This window comes from Oncorhynchus mykiss, chromosome 14 (assembly GCF_013265735.2).
Source record: "Oncorhynchus mykiss isolate Arlee chromosome 14, USDA_OmykA_1.1, whole genome shotgun sequence".
In the NCBI taxonomy this organism is placed as follows: Eukaryota; Metazoa; Chordata; class Actinopteri; order Salmoniformes; family Salmonidae; genus Oncorhynchus; species Oncorhynchus mykiss.
This window is the reverse complement of record NC_048578.1, coordinates 27,178,145-27,194,108: the sequence shown is the minus strand read 5'-3', so window position 1 is coordinate 27,194,108 and position 15,964 is coordinate 27,178,145. Positions and strand designations below refer to the sequence as shown.

Genomic DNA, 15,964 nt, shown 5'->3' with positions numbered 1-15,964 from the left:
TCACCATCCATTCTGACAGAGCTTGTGAAGGTCTGCAGAGAAGAATGGGAGAAACTCCCATTCTTGAGGGTTTTATGACCCCTCACGCCCCTGGTAAATCTCAGGCCACAGACAAATTCCTTTGTCCTGTTACTATGGAGAACCAGCCTCAGAACATTAAACATGAAATAAAGGGACTTTGGAACAATGGTTTCTGTCGGCCACAATGGTGGTCATGACGATAGATGGAATATGAAAATGTATGTAATTTTTGTTTTGTTATTAAAGGTTAATAGATGACGTTGTTACGCCCACTTCTGACCCAAGGGTATAAAACCTGTGAGTAAAGAATTTACAGACAAGACTACGTGACCCAAGCTGCAGCCAAGGTCTAAAAAGTCAACGAACCCAAAACGCAACGCAAGTTTGAAGACAGAGAAATCTTTTTCTACCCAAGCTACGGATGAGTAGCTGTGTCTAAGCGGGTGAATTCAAGTCGAACCACCTAGCCTCCATCTCCCATCGAATCGTGGTATCTACACTGTTTCATTCCTTTGCTGTTAGCTCTGAGCTACAGAGCTGTCTGTCGTCAGAAGACCCCTTCCAGAGCAAGGGTGAGGGAACTGTCACGTTCGTCGTAGTGAGAAGACCAAGGCGCAGTGTGAATTGAATACATGTTATATTTTAATGAAGACGGACACTAAACAAACTACAAAAACAACAAAACGAACATGAAGCTATACTACAAATGTGCAGACACAGGCAACTAGACATAGACAATAACCCACGAAATACCCAAAGAAGATGGCTGCCTAAATATGGTTCCCAATCAGAGACAACGATAAACAGCTGCCTCTAATTAAGAACCAATCTAGGCAACCATAGACATACATAAACACCTAGATGGTAAACAACCCCAAACCTACAAAACCCCTAGACAGTACAAAACACATACATCACCCATGTCACACCCTGACCTAACCAAAATATATAAAGAAAACAAAGAATACTCAGGTCAGGGCGTGACAGTACCCCCCCACAAAGGTGCAGACTCCGGCCGCAAAAACCTAATCAAAAGGGGAGGCTCCGGGTGGGCCTTTTTCACGGCGGCGGCTCAGGTGCGGGACGTGGACCCCGCTCTACCTCAGTCTTGGCCCACTTAGGTGGCGCCTCTAGAGCGGGGACCCTCGCAGCGGGCGCCACTGGACGGAAAGGCGCCTCTGGACAGCCTCTGGACAGCGGCTCTGGCAGCTCCGGACAGGAGCGAGATTCCTGCATCGCTGGCGTGACAGGCGGCTCTGGCAGCTCCTGGTTGGCTGACGGCTCTGGCGGCTCCTGGCTGGCTGACTGCTCTGGCGGCTCCTGGCTGGCTGACGGCTCTGGCGGCTCCTGGCTGGCTGAAGGCTCTGGCGGCTCCTGGCTGGCTGACGGCTATGGCGAATCCTGGCTGACTGGTGGCTCTGGCGGCTCCTGGCTGACTGGCGGCTCTGGCGGCTCCTGGCTGACTGGCGGCTCCTGGCTGACTGGTGGTTCAGGACTGGAGGGAGACTCTGGCGGATCCTTCAAACTAACAGCTCTCTCTCTTCACTCTCCTCCAATTTCATCAACAACTCCTCGAATGTCTCATAATCTCCCCTCCGTTCACTCTCCTCCAATCTGTCCAATAACTCCTCGACAATCTCAGACTCACCCCTCAACTTCGCTGACTGCTCCAAGTGACCCCCCCCCCTAGAAATGTTTGGGGCTGCCTCTCGGGCTTCCAGCCGCGCTGCCGTGCTGCCTCCTCATACCGGCGACTCTCTGCTTTCGCTGCCTCCAGCTCTGCCTTGGGGCGGCGTTATTCCCCTGGTTGTGCCCAGGGTCCTCCGCCGTCCAGAATTTCCTCCCAAGTCCACGAGTCCTGCGATCGCTGCTGCTGCCTTTTACCACGCTGCTTGGTCCTTTGTTGGTGGGTTATTCTGTCACGTTCGTCGTAGTGAGAAGACCAAGGCGCAGCGTGAATTGAATACATGTTATATTTTAATGAAGACGGACACTAAACAAACTACAGTTCTAGAGTTGATTATTCGTAGCTTGTTGCTAGGGGAGAGTTGCTCATGTTCTATTTTCAATTTGGGAAATTGAAAGATGTCTGCCTTGTTTGATGGAACTCTTGGGGTATCTGTACTTTACTACTGTCACGTGTGCACCTCTCCAGCCTCTAGGTCATCAGGCTGCTCGTTATGGCACACACCTGTCACCATCGTTACGCGCACTTGCGCATCATCAGACTCACCTGGACTCCATCATCTCCTTGATTACCTGCCCTATATATGTAACTCCCTTTGGTTCCGTCTCCAGGTGTTTCTGTTTCATGTCTGTGCGTTGTTTGTGTTTCGTATAATGTTCTGGTTATTTATGAAATATTCACTCCCAATACTTGCTTCCTGACTCTCAGCACACACATTACCCCTACTTTATTATTTATATTTTTCCAACTTTGACCTAACTACATTCCTAAGGAAAATAATGTACTTTTTACTCCATACATTCTCCCTGACACCCAAAAGTACTCGTTCCATTTTGACACAAAAATGCAGAGTGCAGCGACACTCACCATCCATTCTGACAGAGCTTGTGAAGGTCTGCAGAGAAGAATGGGAGAAACTCCCCTAATCCAGGTGTGCCAAGTGTCATGACTGTCCTGATCAGGTCAGGTTACAGGAGACCACAACCCTACAGATTATCTCTCAACCCCAACAGAGGAGGAGAGATCTAGGGTTCTGAAGATGTGGGGGTTTTATGACCCCTCACGCCCCTGGTAAATCTCAGGCCACAGATAAATTCCTTTGTCCTGTTACTATGGAGAACCAGCCTCAGAACATTAAACATGAAATAAAGGGACTTTGGAACAATGGTTTCTGTCAGCCACAATGGTGGTCATGACGATAGATGGAATATGAAAATGTATGTAATTTTTGTTTTGTTATTAAAGGTTAATAGATGACGTTGTTACGCCCACTTCTGACCCAAGGGTATAAAACCTGTGAGTAAAGAATTTACAGACAAGACTACGTGACCCAAGCTGCAGCCAAGGTCTAAAAAGTCAACGAATCCAAAACGCAACGCAAGTTTGAAGACAGAGAAATCTTTTTCTACCCAAGCTACGGATGAGCAGCTGTGTCTAAGTGGGTGAATTCAAGTCGAACCACCTATCCTCCATCTCCCATCGAATCGTGATATCTACACTGTTTCATTCCTTTGCTGTTAGCTCTGAGCTACAGAGCTGTCTGTCGTCAGAAGACCCCTTCCAGAGCAAGGGTGAGGGAACTGTCACGTTCGTCGTAGTGAGAAGACCAAGGCGCAGTGTGAATTGAATACATGTTATATTTTAATGAAGACGGACACTAAACAAACTACAAAAACAACAAAACGAACATGAAGCTATACTACAAATGTGCAGACACAGGCAACTAGACATAGACAATAACCCACGAAATACCCAAAGAAGATGGCTGCCTAAATATGGTTCCCAATCAGAGACAACGATAAACAGCTGCCTCTAATTAAGAACCAATCTAGGCAACCATAGACATACATAAACACCTAGATGCTAAACAACCCCATAAACCTACAAAACCCCTAGACAGTACAAAACACATACATCACCCATGTCACACCCTGACCTAACCAAAATATATAAAGAAAACAAAGAATACTCAGGTCAGGGCGTGACAGTATCCCCCCACAAAGGTGCAGACTCCGGCCGCAAAAACCTAATCAAAAGGGGAGGCTCCGGGTGGGCCTTTTTCATGGCAGCGGCTCGGGTGCGGGACGTGGACCCCGCTCTACCTCAGTCTTGGCCCACTTAGAGCGGGGACCATCGCAGCGGGCCCCGGACTGAAGATCATTGTAGAGGGCGCCACTGGACGGAAAGGCGCCTCTGGACTGAGGAGCGGCTCTGGCAGCTCCGGACAGGAGCGAGATTCCTGCATCACCGGCGTGACAGATGGCTCTGGCAGCTCCTGGTTGGCTGATGGCTCTGGCGGCTCCTGGCTGGCTGACGGCTCTGGCGGCTCCTGGCTGGCTGACGGCTCTGGCGGCTCCTGGCTGGCTGACGGCTCTGGCGGCTCCTGGCTGGCTGAAGGCTCTGGCGGCTCCTGGCTGGCTGAAGGCTCTGGCGGCTCCTGGCTGGCTGACGGCTCCTGGCTGACTGCCGGTTCTGGCAGTTCAGGACTGGAGGGAGACTCTGGCGGATCCGGACTGGAGGGAGACTCTGGCGGATCCGGACTGGAGGGAGACTCTGGCGGATCCGGACTGGAGGGAGACTCTGGCGGATCCGGACTGGAGGGAGACTCTGGCGGATCCGAACTGGTAGGTTACGGACTGCGACCCGTCGTGGTAGGTTCCGGACTGTGACCCGTCGTGGTAGGTTCCGGACTGTGACCTGTCGTGGTAGGTTCCGGACTGTGACCTGTCGTGGTAGGTTCCGGACTGTGACCCGTCCTAGGAGGTTCCGGTCTGCGGCCCGTCGTAGGAGGTTCCGGTCTGTAGACTGTTGCCGGACGCTCTGGACTGGGTACTGTTGCCGGACGCTCTGGACTGGGTACTGTTGCCGGACGCTCTGGACTGGGCACTGTAGCCGGACGCTCTGGACTGTGTACTGTAGCCGGACGCTCTGGACTGGGCACTGTAGCCGGACGCTCTGGATTGGGTACTGTTGCCGGACGCTCTGGACTGGGTACTGTTGCCGGACGCTCTGGACTGGGTACTGTAGCCGGACGCTCTGGACTGGGTACTGTTGCCGGACGCTCTGGACTGGGTACTGTTGCCGGACGCTCTGGACTGGGTACTGTCGCCGGACACTCTGGACTGGCGAGGCGCACTGTAGGCCTGGTGCGTGGTGCCGGCACTGGTGGTACTGGGCGGAGGACACGCACCTCAGGATGAGTGCGAGAAGCAGGAACAAGACACACCGGGTTGTGAAGGTGTACTGGAGACCTGGTATGTATAGCCGGCATCAAATCTTCCAGAACTTTAACACAAGTTTCAGGCTGAGTACGAGGAACTGACACAGGTGGCATCGGACAGCTAACACGCTCCTCAGGGCGAATGCCGTGCATACTACGCCAAACCAACAGCTCTCTCTCTTCACTCTCCTCCAATTTCGTCAACAACTCCTCGAATGTCTCATAATCTCCCCTCCGTTCACTCTCCTCCAATCTGTCCAATAACTCCTCGACAATCTCAGGCTCACCCCTCAACTTCGCTGACTGCTCCAAGTGACCCCCCCCTAGAAATTTTTGGGGCTGCCTCTTGGGCTTCCAGCCGCGCTGCCGTGCTGCCTCCTCATACCGGCGACTCTCTGGTTTCGCTGCCTCCAGCTCTGCCTTGGGGCGGCGATATTCCCCTGGTTGTGCTCAGGGTCCTCCGCCGTCCAGAATTTCCTCCCAAGTCCATGAGTCCTGCGACCGCTGCTGCTGCCTTTTACCACGCTGCTTGGTCCTTTGTTGGTGGGTTATTCTGTCACGTTCGTCGTAGTGAGAAGACATTATATTTTAATGAAGACAGACACTAAACAAACTACAAAAACAACAACACGAAAGTGAAGCTATACTACAAATGTGCAGACACAGGCAACTAGACATAGACAATAACCCACGAAATACCCAAAGAAGATGGCTGCCTAAATATGGTTCCCAATCAGAGACAACGATAAACAGCTGCCTCTAATTGAGAACCAATCTAGGCAACCATAGACATACATAAACACCTAGATGATAAACAACCCCATAAACCTACAAAACCCATAGACAGTACTAAAAACACATACATCACCCATGTCACACCCTGACCTAACCAAAATATATTTTAAAAAAACAAAGAATACTCAGGTCAGGGCGTGACAGGAACAGACTCCTAAGCCAAAAAGGACACTGCCATCGTGAGGACGCCCAGAAAGGTGCGCCGGAGAAGTGCGTCTTCGAGCAGCCTGAACTGTCCCCTGAACGGTCCACGCAGAGAATCCTCGTAGGTCTTCCCCAAGTAATTACATCATTATATTCTGACCCATAAGAGCGGCAGTTTGGGGCAAGGCTAGGGTTAGAATAGCATAGCTGACAAATTCACCCAAATGTATATTTCTCTCGTGTACTTTCTTTTTTCTCTCTCTCTTTGAAATCCCCATTTTAGGTAACACGCGCCATAGTGTGTTGGCCCGTTATACTAAGTTCTAATCAATAGCCTATAATGTGTTTTGTCTATGTGTATCTTTTATCATCATTTTAGCTTTCTAATCAATAAATATTCACCTAAGATTGGTGTGGTACGAACTCATTGGTGAGATCCGGGTCCGTGCAGATTCACGGACTATACGACGTTCAGAACGAGATTGTTGAGGTAACTGGTTAATTAGCGGCTGTTGTAAAATCGATATTCTGATATTCTTTGAGTTAATTTGGGAAATAGAAACTCAATAAAAACTAGTTTTCCCATGGTGCCCCAGGTTAATGAATTAATAATTGCTTGATTCAGTTAATCACACAATTAGAAACTTTAATCATTCGATGAGCAACAGTCTTCACATGAACTAATACAACGTCACGACACAAGCTTGTAGCGGCATGCCAAAGAAGACTCGAGGATGTAATCGCTGCCAAAGAGCTTCAACAAAGTACTGAGTAAAGGGTCTGAATACTTATGTAAACGTCATATTTCAGTTGTTTATTTTAAATACATTTGCAAAAATGTCTAAAAACCTGTTTTTGCTTTATCATTATGGGGCAGTGTGTGTAGATTGAGGGGGGGAAAACAATTTATTCAATTTTAGAATAAGGCTGTAATGTCAATTTCTTTTTTTTTTTAAGTCAAGGGGTCTGAATACTTTCGAATGCACTGTACACCTTCTGACTAGGCGGAGTCACCTCCTTGTATTTCTAAGATAAATAATCAGTCTCTGTTTCTGGACAGGAACTGAGTCTGTTCCTCCTCTTGGTGTTCTCGTGTCCCAGCCTGAGTCCGGAACCTTCCTGCTCCTCCGTGCCTTAGTTATTGGGAGTACACATTCCTACAGTCGACTGCAGTCCACTAGATAATTACACTTCTCATACACAAAGAGCTGAAACTTAACACTACCTTCATTCTCTAAGAATATAAAAGATCTATATATTCATATTAAGAGTATATAATGATATAAAACTGTAAGGATATTAGACAGTGCTCTAGAACATTTATTAGGATCCATCACCCTTAACCCCAGACACATGGCTCCTATTCAACCCTCATGGAATCATTCTGGTACTCAGACTTTGTACTTTACCTGTCCCCAAACACAATGCACATCAATCATTCCAACTGACCCATAACACGAAAATTACTACTGTTAGGCTAATTATACAATTATAAACAGATTCAAACAGGCTCAAGTCAAATTGTAGATTCCTCCTATATATTTATTGGGTCACTGAGTTATTTAATATCAAATCATAAAGTGCAAAATAATTCTGCCCATCACCATCAACTATCTTTTTAGAGTTGGGTAGGTCAAGGGAAGGTTCTGTTTGTGCCTTTGTTTGATGGCAGCACTATTTACTGGTGTTATGTGGTCAGATGAGCTGTGCTGTGATTTTTAAATATGTTGTGGATGGGTAGGGAGGGAAGTTCATATGGAAGAAGACAGTAAAATCAGATGCATTGTTTTATAAAGGCGGAATCTTGTGTACCATGTAAACAATTCCAAAACAAAACCATGACAATAAAATACACATTGGGTGTTTTATGTGAAAGGCTGTGCACTGTTTTACAAAGATATTCAGAACAATTTCTACTTCTGCCAAGAGTCAACATCCAAATCCACTGAAGTTCCTTCTGGGACTTGCAGTGGGCCAACAGAGGTGTTTATTTTGTTTACTAAGACAAGTATAAGTTAAGTAGACATTTACAAATATAAATCAAAGAGGATGTCAAGACTAAATCTACTAAGATAAAATGCTAATAAGATTCAGTTAATCAATATTTAATAAACAAACTCTTCAAACTCTTTTTTAAAGATGAAACACCAGTTATGATTTCAAATATTTTCAATCAAACATTTAAATAAAGTAAGAATTTGTTCAAATCTAATTTTATTGGTCACATACTCGTGTTTAGCAGATGTTATTGCGGGTGTAGCAAAATGCTTGTGTTTCCAGCTGCAACAGTGCAGTAACATCTAACAACAATACTCACAATGGACACAAATCCAAAGTAAAGGAATGGAATTAAGAATATATAAATATTTGACGAGCAATGTCGGAGAGGAATAGACTAAGATACAGTGTAATAGAATACAGTACACACATATGAGATGAGTAATGCAAAATATGTAACATTATTAAAGTGACCAGTGTTCCATTATTAAAGTGGACAGCGATTTCAAGTCTATGTACAGTTGAAGTCGGAAGTTTACCTACACTTAGATTGGAATCATTAAAACTAGTTTTTCAACCACTCCACAAATTTCTTGTTAACAAACTATAGTTTTGGCAAGTCGGTTAGGACATCTACTTTGTGCATGCAGTCATTTTTCCAACAATTGTTTACAGACAGATCATTTCACTTATAATTGCCTGCATCACAATTCCAGTGGGACAGTTTACATACACTAAGTTGACTGTGCCTTTAAACAGCTTGGAAAGTTCCAGAAAATGATGTCATGGCTTTAGAAGCTGCTGATAGGCTAATTGACATCCTTTGAGTCAATTGGAGGTGTACCTGTGGATGTATTTCAAGGCCTTCCTTCAAACTCAGTGCCTCTTTGCTTGACATTATGGGAAAATCAAAAGAAATCAGCCAAGACCTCAGAAAGAGTGTATGTAAACTTCTGGCCCACTGGGAATGATGAAAGAAATAAAAGCTGAAATAAATCTATCCACTATTATTCTGACATTTGATGTTCTTAAAATAAAGTGGTGATTCTAACTGACCCAAGACAGGGATTGGATTAAATGTCAGGAATTGTGGAAATGTATTTGGCTAAGGTGTATGTAAACTTCCAAATTAAACCATTTATAGGGCAGCAGCTTCTAAGGTGCTACTGATGGCTATTTAACAGTCTGATGGACTTGAGATAGAAGCAGTTTTTCAGTCTCTTGGTCACTGCTTTGATGCACCTGTTCATAATGCTGTCGGTCATTAAGAAGCGATACAAGCAGCATTTGATGTATCCACTTCAACCCTAACCAGGAGTAGTTCTGTGGGTCCTTTAATTGTTTTATTTAACTAGGCAAGTCAGTTAAGAACAAATTCTTATTTAGCTAAACCCTAACGACGCTGGGCCAATTGTGCGCTGGTTATGATACAGCCTGGAATCGAACCAGGGTTTGTAGTGATGTCTCTAGCACTGAGATGCTGTGCCACTCGAAAGCCCTGGGTCCTTTAGACAATTTACTTCATGATAGAAACATTATAACTTCAGTGGAATACCATTTTATCCCATTATAAAGAGAGTCTACATAAATATGTTAAAACTTTAGTAGGGAAACTTCATAGCTTATAAGTAACTGTCAACATTTTTTAACAGCTAGCTTAGTCTAGCAGCCTACAAGGTTATGGCCCCTCCAAGGCTGTATACCTTGGAATTATAACCAGACACTTTTCCTCCTTTTGTGCTTTCAATTCATGTCTGTTTAACTGTAAATACAAATATTATGGAAATACTCAACCCTTCCTTCTGAAAACACCAGAATTATACAAGTGACGATGGCAGTACTGTAGTTAAAAAAATAATCTATTAGGCTTATTGGTGACTGGCTGCTCAGGAAGCTATTATACAGTTGGTCACTTATATTCTTATTTTTCTTCATTCTTCTTCTTGTTTCCACCTCCAAAGATGGCCGCTGCGATACCTGCAACAGCAAGAACTCCGAAGCCCACCATTGCAGCCATTCCCACAGTTTCCACAGCCTGACGAACCTGGGCAGAAAAATACTAACATTAATTTGAATGAATGAATGACTGATTCAGAAACAGTATCACAGCATAGATGCTTTGAATGTATAACAACAAGTACACCAGTTACTCTACACTCACGTATGTCTTGACCAAGTTGAGAATGTTATTATGACTCACAAAAATACTACGCTGAGCACAGTACAACTAGCGTTGAGCACCAGTCCACTGTACCTACCTGTCGAGACTCAGCCTTCCCATATCTCAGATCTGTGACAAAGTGCTCACAGTTCCCCCTGAAGACACAGTAGGGCATCTCCTGGTCCACATAGGCCTGGGCTTCCCTCAGTATCTCATGTATGGGTCTGACCTATAATGATAATATAATAATACTACATGCCATTTAGCAGATGCTTTTATCCTAAGCGAACTTGCATGCATACATTTTTATAAGGGTGGCCCCAGTGGGAATGGAAAACACTATCCTGGCATTGCAAGCACCATGCTCTATCAACTGAGCCACACAGGATCACACAGGCTGTGTCCCACATGGCACCTTATTCTCTACATAGTTCATTACGTTTGACCAGAGGCCCATGGGGTGCCATTTGGGACACAGCCTTACTGTACTTACTGCTACTGACCTGGTACTTCTCATCCAGCTGGTTGTTTACGCACCACTGATCATGCCCTACCACGTCCCAGATCTCTTCCTTCTTCACCTTAGCCTTGTCACTGAGCACAGACATCATGCTGTTGGCCCTGGCCCCAGGTCCCTCGGCTGGGGAGCAAAGAGAAATGGGTGAGGGAAAGGTCCAAGGGAGGGGGTGCACAGACAAGACATCATCAGTGTCAAAGTTGAGTTGAATGTACTCTATATCTATAGTATATCAATTGTTGAGTACACTATATCGAGAGTATTACTCACAGGGTGGGGCCAGGTGAACAACAAAGCCGTCACCAACGTACAAAGCCCAGTGCTGGTAGTTCCCTCTGAATATCTCTATCAGATCCCCTGGCTCCGGCTTCTTATCATACTGTGAAAAATAAAATGATGAAACCATTAAGAATGATTTAGCAATCTGTGTATTGGCACAATGTTGCTAGACACCATCTTGTTAAAGTGCCAAGTATGCAGTTCTGAAAGGGAAAGTTCTCAGATCAGGGAACTATAAAAAGTTCTTCAGTCATGACTCATGCATTGTACAAACACAATGTAAATATGTTCTAAACAAACAGGTAAGAAAGACTACATAGAGACAGAGGACAACAAAAAGACTGGACTTTACTTACCAATGTTGGAGCCATGGTTACTGTTATTTCCTTTACACAGCTTTGATTTCCCTTCACTGAGCTTCGATCTCAACCCTTTATGTCAAAATGAAACCAATGGGCTATATTTAGGGAGCCTGTTACCAAAACACACGAGCTCACAGAATATTAGGCAATCTATTGACAAATAAATTAGAAACTGATTTCACTGTGTTTTGGTGTATATAATAAAACATTATGCAACGGAATAGATAGCTTGCGTAGCTAGCCTCTGTTCACTGTTCATACGTTCACTGACCACAGACAGCACAAAACAGAGACAGTCTTTGCGTGCTGTCAAGAGTCATGGTATGATGTTCGATCCCAGTTAGCTACCTAGTTATTTGTAATCTTTCTCACAAGTATTTCGGTAAAGATAATAATTGAAATACATTAAAATCATTATACTTACAGTAAATTCGGTGTCGTGCGGATGTTGCTTGCTTTCACCTCGAACACAGAAGTCATAAGCGTCAGCTATCAGCTGACTCAAAAAAAGAAAACAAATCAGGGCGGCGTCTCTGTTGGAAGCGTGCGCGCTGACGTTGGTTTCGAAGTACTGTGTCAGGCCAGTAGATGGCAGTAAATATATTTTCTGCATTGCCGTTCGGTAAACATGATAGAATAATAAAATAAAGACTTCCGGTTTTGGAGCGCCCTTTTGATATTTAGACCGAACATTACTTAAAAAATATCATAATATTTCAGGTGTAGAGTTGGTTATTCGTAGCTTGTTACTAGGGGAGAGTTAATGTTCTATTTTCAGTTTGGGAAGTTGAACGATGTCTGGCTTTTTTGACGGAACTCTCCTGACAGTCACCATGCAGACCTCTCTCGCTCACTCACCGCAGAATGCACTTAGGTTTGTTGCTTAGCATAGCTAGCTAGCCAACCAGCCAGTAGTAGTAGCTACAGTATGTGGCTGATTCCCTACTGTACCAGAAAGTTATAAGGCTGTTATTATGCTAAGGGTATTGTGGAGAGATGTGGTTAGCATTTTTCAATTATATTTATGAAATATTCTAGTCAGAGAATAGAAAAATTCAACCAATTAGAATCACATTTGTTAGTTTATAGATTTTTTTGCAACTGTGAACTTTTATTGTGAGTGTGTGTGTGTTTTGTGTAGCCCCCAGGAGCTGTCCCAGGAGATCAAATCCTTCATCAGTGGCGTGGACCAGACCCAGGGTCGTAAACTCGGCGTCCGTGAGCATGCCCGCTGTGCAGTGCGTCTGCTACGATCCGTGCCTGCCTGTCGTGGGGCGGTGCTTGAGCACCTAAGGGGCGTTTACAACGAGCATGTATCAGCCTTTCTTCAGAATCTGGAGGCGGACGGCGAGGGCGACGGGGACTCCAACCTGGAGGACGTCATCATGGAGGTCCATGGCGTCCTGGCAGAGTTCATCAGACTCAACCCCCGAGCCTGGGCTCCCCTCGTCTCCACCTGGGCTGTAGACCTGCTGGGGCAGCTGAGCTCCAAGCATGCTGGTCGCAGGGCAGCTCCCCAATCCTCCAGCCTCAACGAGCTGCTGCAGCTGTGGATGTCCTGTGCAGCTACCCGCTCCCTCATGGAGGCCTATACCCAGTGCCTGGCGGCCATGATAGCCTGGTGTCCTGATCAATGTGTGGACGCTCTCCTGGACACCTCCGTGCAGCACTCCCCCCACTTTGACTGGGTGGTGGCCCACATCGGATCCTCCTTCCCGGGCACCATCATCAGCCGCGTCCTGGCCTGTGGCCTTAAAGACTTCTGCTCCCACGGAACGGCTGACAAGGGTCAGGGAGACAAGAGCAACCGAGTGCCTAAGATCGGCTCTGTGGTGGGGATCCTGGGCCACCTGGCGGCGCGGCACTCTGACAGCATCCGGCAGGAGCTGCTGAGGATGTTCCAGGAGAGCCTCAGTCCCCCGACTATACCCCCCAGCTCTGGGTCCACCTCCTGGGAGCACTCAGCTCAGCTACGCCGAGGCGCAGTGCCCTTCCTCCTCCAGCTGGCGGTGCTGTCACCCTCTCTGCTGGGCGCCGTGTCTGCTGAGCTGGTGGAGTCTCTACGGCCTCCAGTCTTGCTCCAGCTCCAGGCTGTTCTACAAGGGCTTCCCAGGGACGAACTGGACAACATGATGAGGCTGGTTGTTCACCTCATCGCCCAGAGCCCTGCTGGAGGGGCACGCATCCTCCGTTTCCTCGCTGACACGGCCACCCCCGCATCCGTCATTATCTCCGGCCCAACGCCTTCCCCTCACGAGGGGGTCCGGGAGGCCTGCGACCGCCTCCTCCAGATGCTCCTGCTGCATCTCCACAAGCTGGTCTACACCTGCTCAGAGGGGGACGACGGCTACTACAGCCGCCCCCACTCTCCCTCCTCCCAGGCCCCCCGGGTAGTCCCCTTCCTGGAGGAGATGCAGTCACACGTGGGAGAGCTGTGTGCCGAGACATTGAGGCTGGAGAGGAAGCGCCATCTCTGGCTGCACCAGCTGCTGTGTCTGCTGTCTGTGTACAGGGGCCCCAGTGTGGCCACGGAGGCCCTCTGTCAGCTGCTCACCCTGGCACGGAACCCAGACCAGCTGGCCCTGGCCTGGCAGCTCCACACCCCGCTGTCCACCTGCCTGCCAGGCCTCATCCCTGCAGCAGTAACCCGCTGCGTGGCCCAGATCCACACACACACCCTGGGACCCAAGCAGCTCTGCCAGCTCCTCCTCAACCTGGCCTCTGCCATGCAGAGTGTACAGGAGGAGGAGAGGAGGGGTCCTGGAGGCATGGGAGGAGGAGGTGCTAGTCCTCAGTCCTCCATGGCAGTGCAGGTTGGAGCAGCGGTCTCGGGACACCTCCATGATTTCTGCCCTCTGCTCCTCCACAGTGACCCGGCGGTATCCCACGCTGCCGTGCGGCTCCTGTCCCGCAGCCTCCTCCCCCGTGCCACCCTGCCTTCCCACCTGCTGCTCGTCTGTCGGGCCGCCGTCACACACTTCTTCCTGGCGCTGCGGAGGAGAGTACAGGCAGGGAAGGGGAGAGACGGAGGGCAGGGAGGAGAGGCGGTGAACTGTTCGGTGCTCCTCCTGTCCCGTCTGGCAGGTTACTCCCCTCTAACCCTCAAATGTGTCCTGCTGCAGCTGGTGGAGGGAGCTCTACATAAAGGAAACGCTGACCTGTTCGGAGGGCAGAGCGAGGACATTAGAGGGGACACCCCCATCTCCCCGTCCTTGGCCCCTGACCGGGGGGGCTTCCTGCTGGACATCAACTGCAGGTTTGGCACTACGGTCAACTTCTCTGGCAGTGTGTGGTCTGTGTTCCATGCTGGGGTGATAGGAAAGGGTCTGAAGCAGCGCAGCGCTACGCCTCACCCCGACGCCGCCAGTGTCATACAGAACGTCCAGACTCTGCTGGCTGTCACTGTCCAGTGCTGCAGCGCGCCATCTGGGAATGGTGGCAACAGTGGCGGCGCCCGACACCAATCCTCCGTCGTTCCCGACGAGCCGCCGCCCATCAACGCTGAGGCGGCCAAAATGATGGCGGTGACGCTGGTGGAGTATATCTGCCCCGACGTGGCCAACGGGGAGCTGTCATGGCCGCCAGAGGAACACGCCCGCACCACTGTAGAACGTGACATACACATCCGCCGCTGCTTCGAGGCCCACCCTGTCCTCTTCCCTTTACTCCATGTTGTGGCTGCCGGGCGTCCTGCTCTCTGTTACTGTTCTGCGGTGCTCCGGGGCCTGCTGGCCACTCTGCTGGCCCACTGGGAGGCTTCGAGGGAGCCTTTGGCAGTAGACTCCCCCTGGCACCTCCAGGCCTCCTGCATGCTGGTGTCATGTATGGGCGAGGGCCAGCTGCTGCCCCCGGTGCTGGGCAACGTCCACGAGGCCTTCCCCTACCTGACGCCCTTCGAGGTGAGGCTTCTCCTCCTGGCTGTGTGGGAGTATGTGAGGGGCAATGGCCCCATGCCACAGAAGTTTGTCTTCAGTGCCGAGAAGGGCCTGTTCTGCCGGGATTTTGCACGGGACGGAGACGTGGCGAGATACGTAGCGCCCATCCACAGTGTCCTGCATAAGAACATTGACCGGCTGGGGCATCTATGCTGGCGTTTCCAGCTCTGAACAAGGGAATGAGAGAACTGAAGGAGGGATGGATGGATGAAGAGGATGCAAGAAGGGGACGCTTGGGATTGATTGTGAAAGATGAGGAAGGTGTGGTTATAGGTCATTGTGGAGATGTTGCTTTGCCGTTTTCTAAGTTTGGTTTTTGCTCTATCACTGTCATCTAGTTCTGTATGCACTCTGAAGCATACAGTGCCTTCAGGAAGTATTCATACCCCTTGACTTTTTCCACATTTTGTTGTGTTACAATGTGAGATATTAAAATGGATGTAATTGTCAACGGTCTACACAAAATACTCTTTAATGTTAGTGGTGGAAAAAGCACTCAATTGTCATACATGAGTAAAAGTAAAAGATACCTTAATAGAAAATGACTCAAGTTAAAGTCACCCACTAAAATACTACTTGAGTAAAAGTCTAAATGTATTTGGTTTTAAATATACTTATGTATCAGAAGTAAATGGAATTGTTAATGTACTTAAGTATCAAAATTAAAAGTTGAAACCATTTAAAATTCCTTATATTAAGCAAACCAGACGTCACAATTATAAAAAAAAAATGATTGACGTATAGCCAGGGGCACACTCCAACACTCAGACATCATTTACAAACAAAGCATTTGTGTTTAGTGAGTCCGCCAGGTCAGAGGCAGTAGGGATGACCAGGGACGTTCT

At 47.9% G+C, this 15,964-nt stretch overlaps 2 protein-coding genes across 2 annotated transcripts; one reads left to right on the top strand and one right to left on the bottom strand.

Moving 5' to 3' along the window:
• Positions 1 to 9,535: 9,535 nt before the first annotated feature.
• Positions 9,536 to 11,756, bottom strand: LOC110489059 (phospholipase A and acyltransferase 4). Its single transcript, XM_021561614.2, has 6 exons — positions 11,609 to 11,756; positions 11,179 to 11,253; positions 10,814 to 10,922; positions 10,530 to 10,666; positions 10,124 to 10,255; positions 9,536 to 9,909 (listed from the first exon to the last, which is right to left on the bottom strand). The coding sequence occupies exons 2-6, from the start codon at positions 11,191 to 11,193 to the stop codon at positions 9,787 to 9,789; spliced, it is 516 nt and encodes a 171-aa protein (XP_021417289.1). The 5' UTR covers positions 11,194 to 11,253; positions 11,609 to 11,756; the 3' UTR covers positions 9,536 to 9,786.
• A 51-nt stretch (positions 11,757 to 11,807) lies between these two features.
• On the top strand, positions 11,808 to 15,570 carry ints5 (integrator complex subunit 5). The gene is made up of 2 exons (XM_021561610.2): positions 11,808 to 12,058; positions 12,326 to 15,570. Exons 1-2 carry the CDS (start codon positions 11,979 to 11,981, stop codon positions 15,288 to 15,290), a joined length of 3,045 nt encoding a protein of 1,014 aa, XP_021417285.1. The 5' UTR covers positions 11,808 to 11,978; the 3' UTR covers positions 15,291 to 15,570.
• Positions 15,571 to 15,964: the final 394 nt, after the last annotated feature.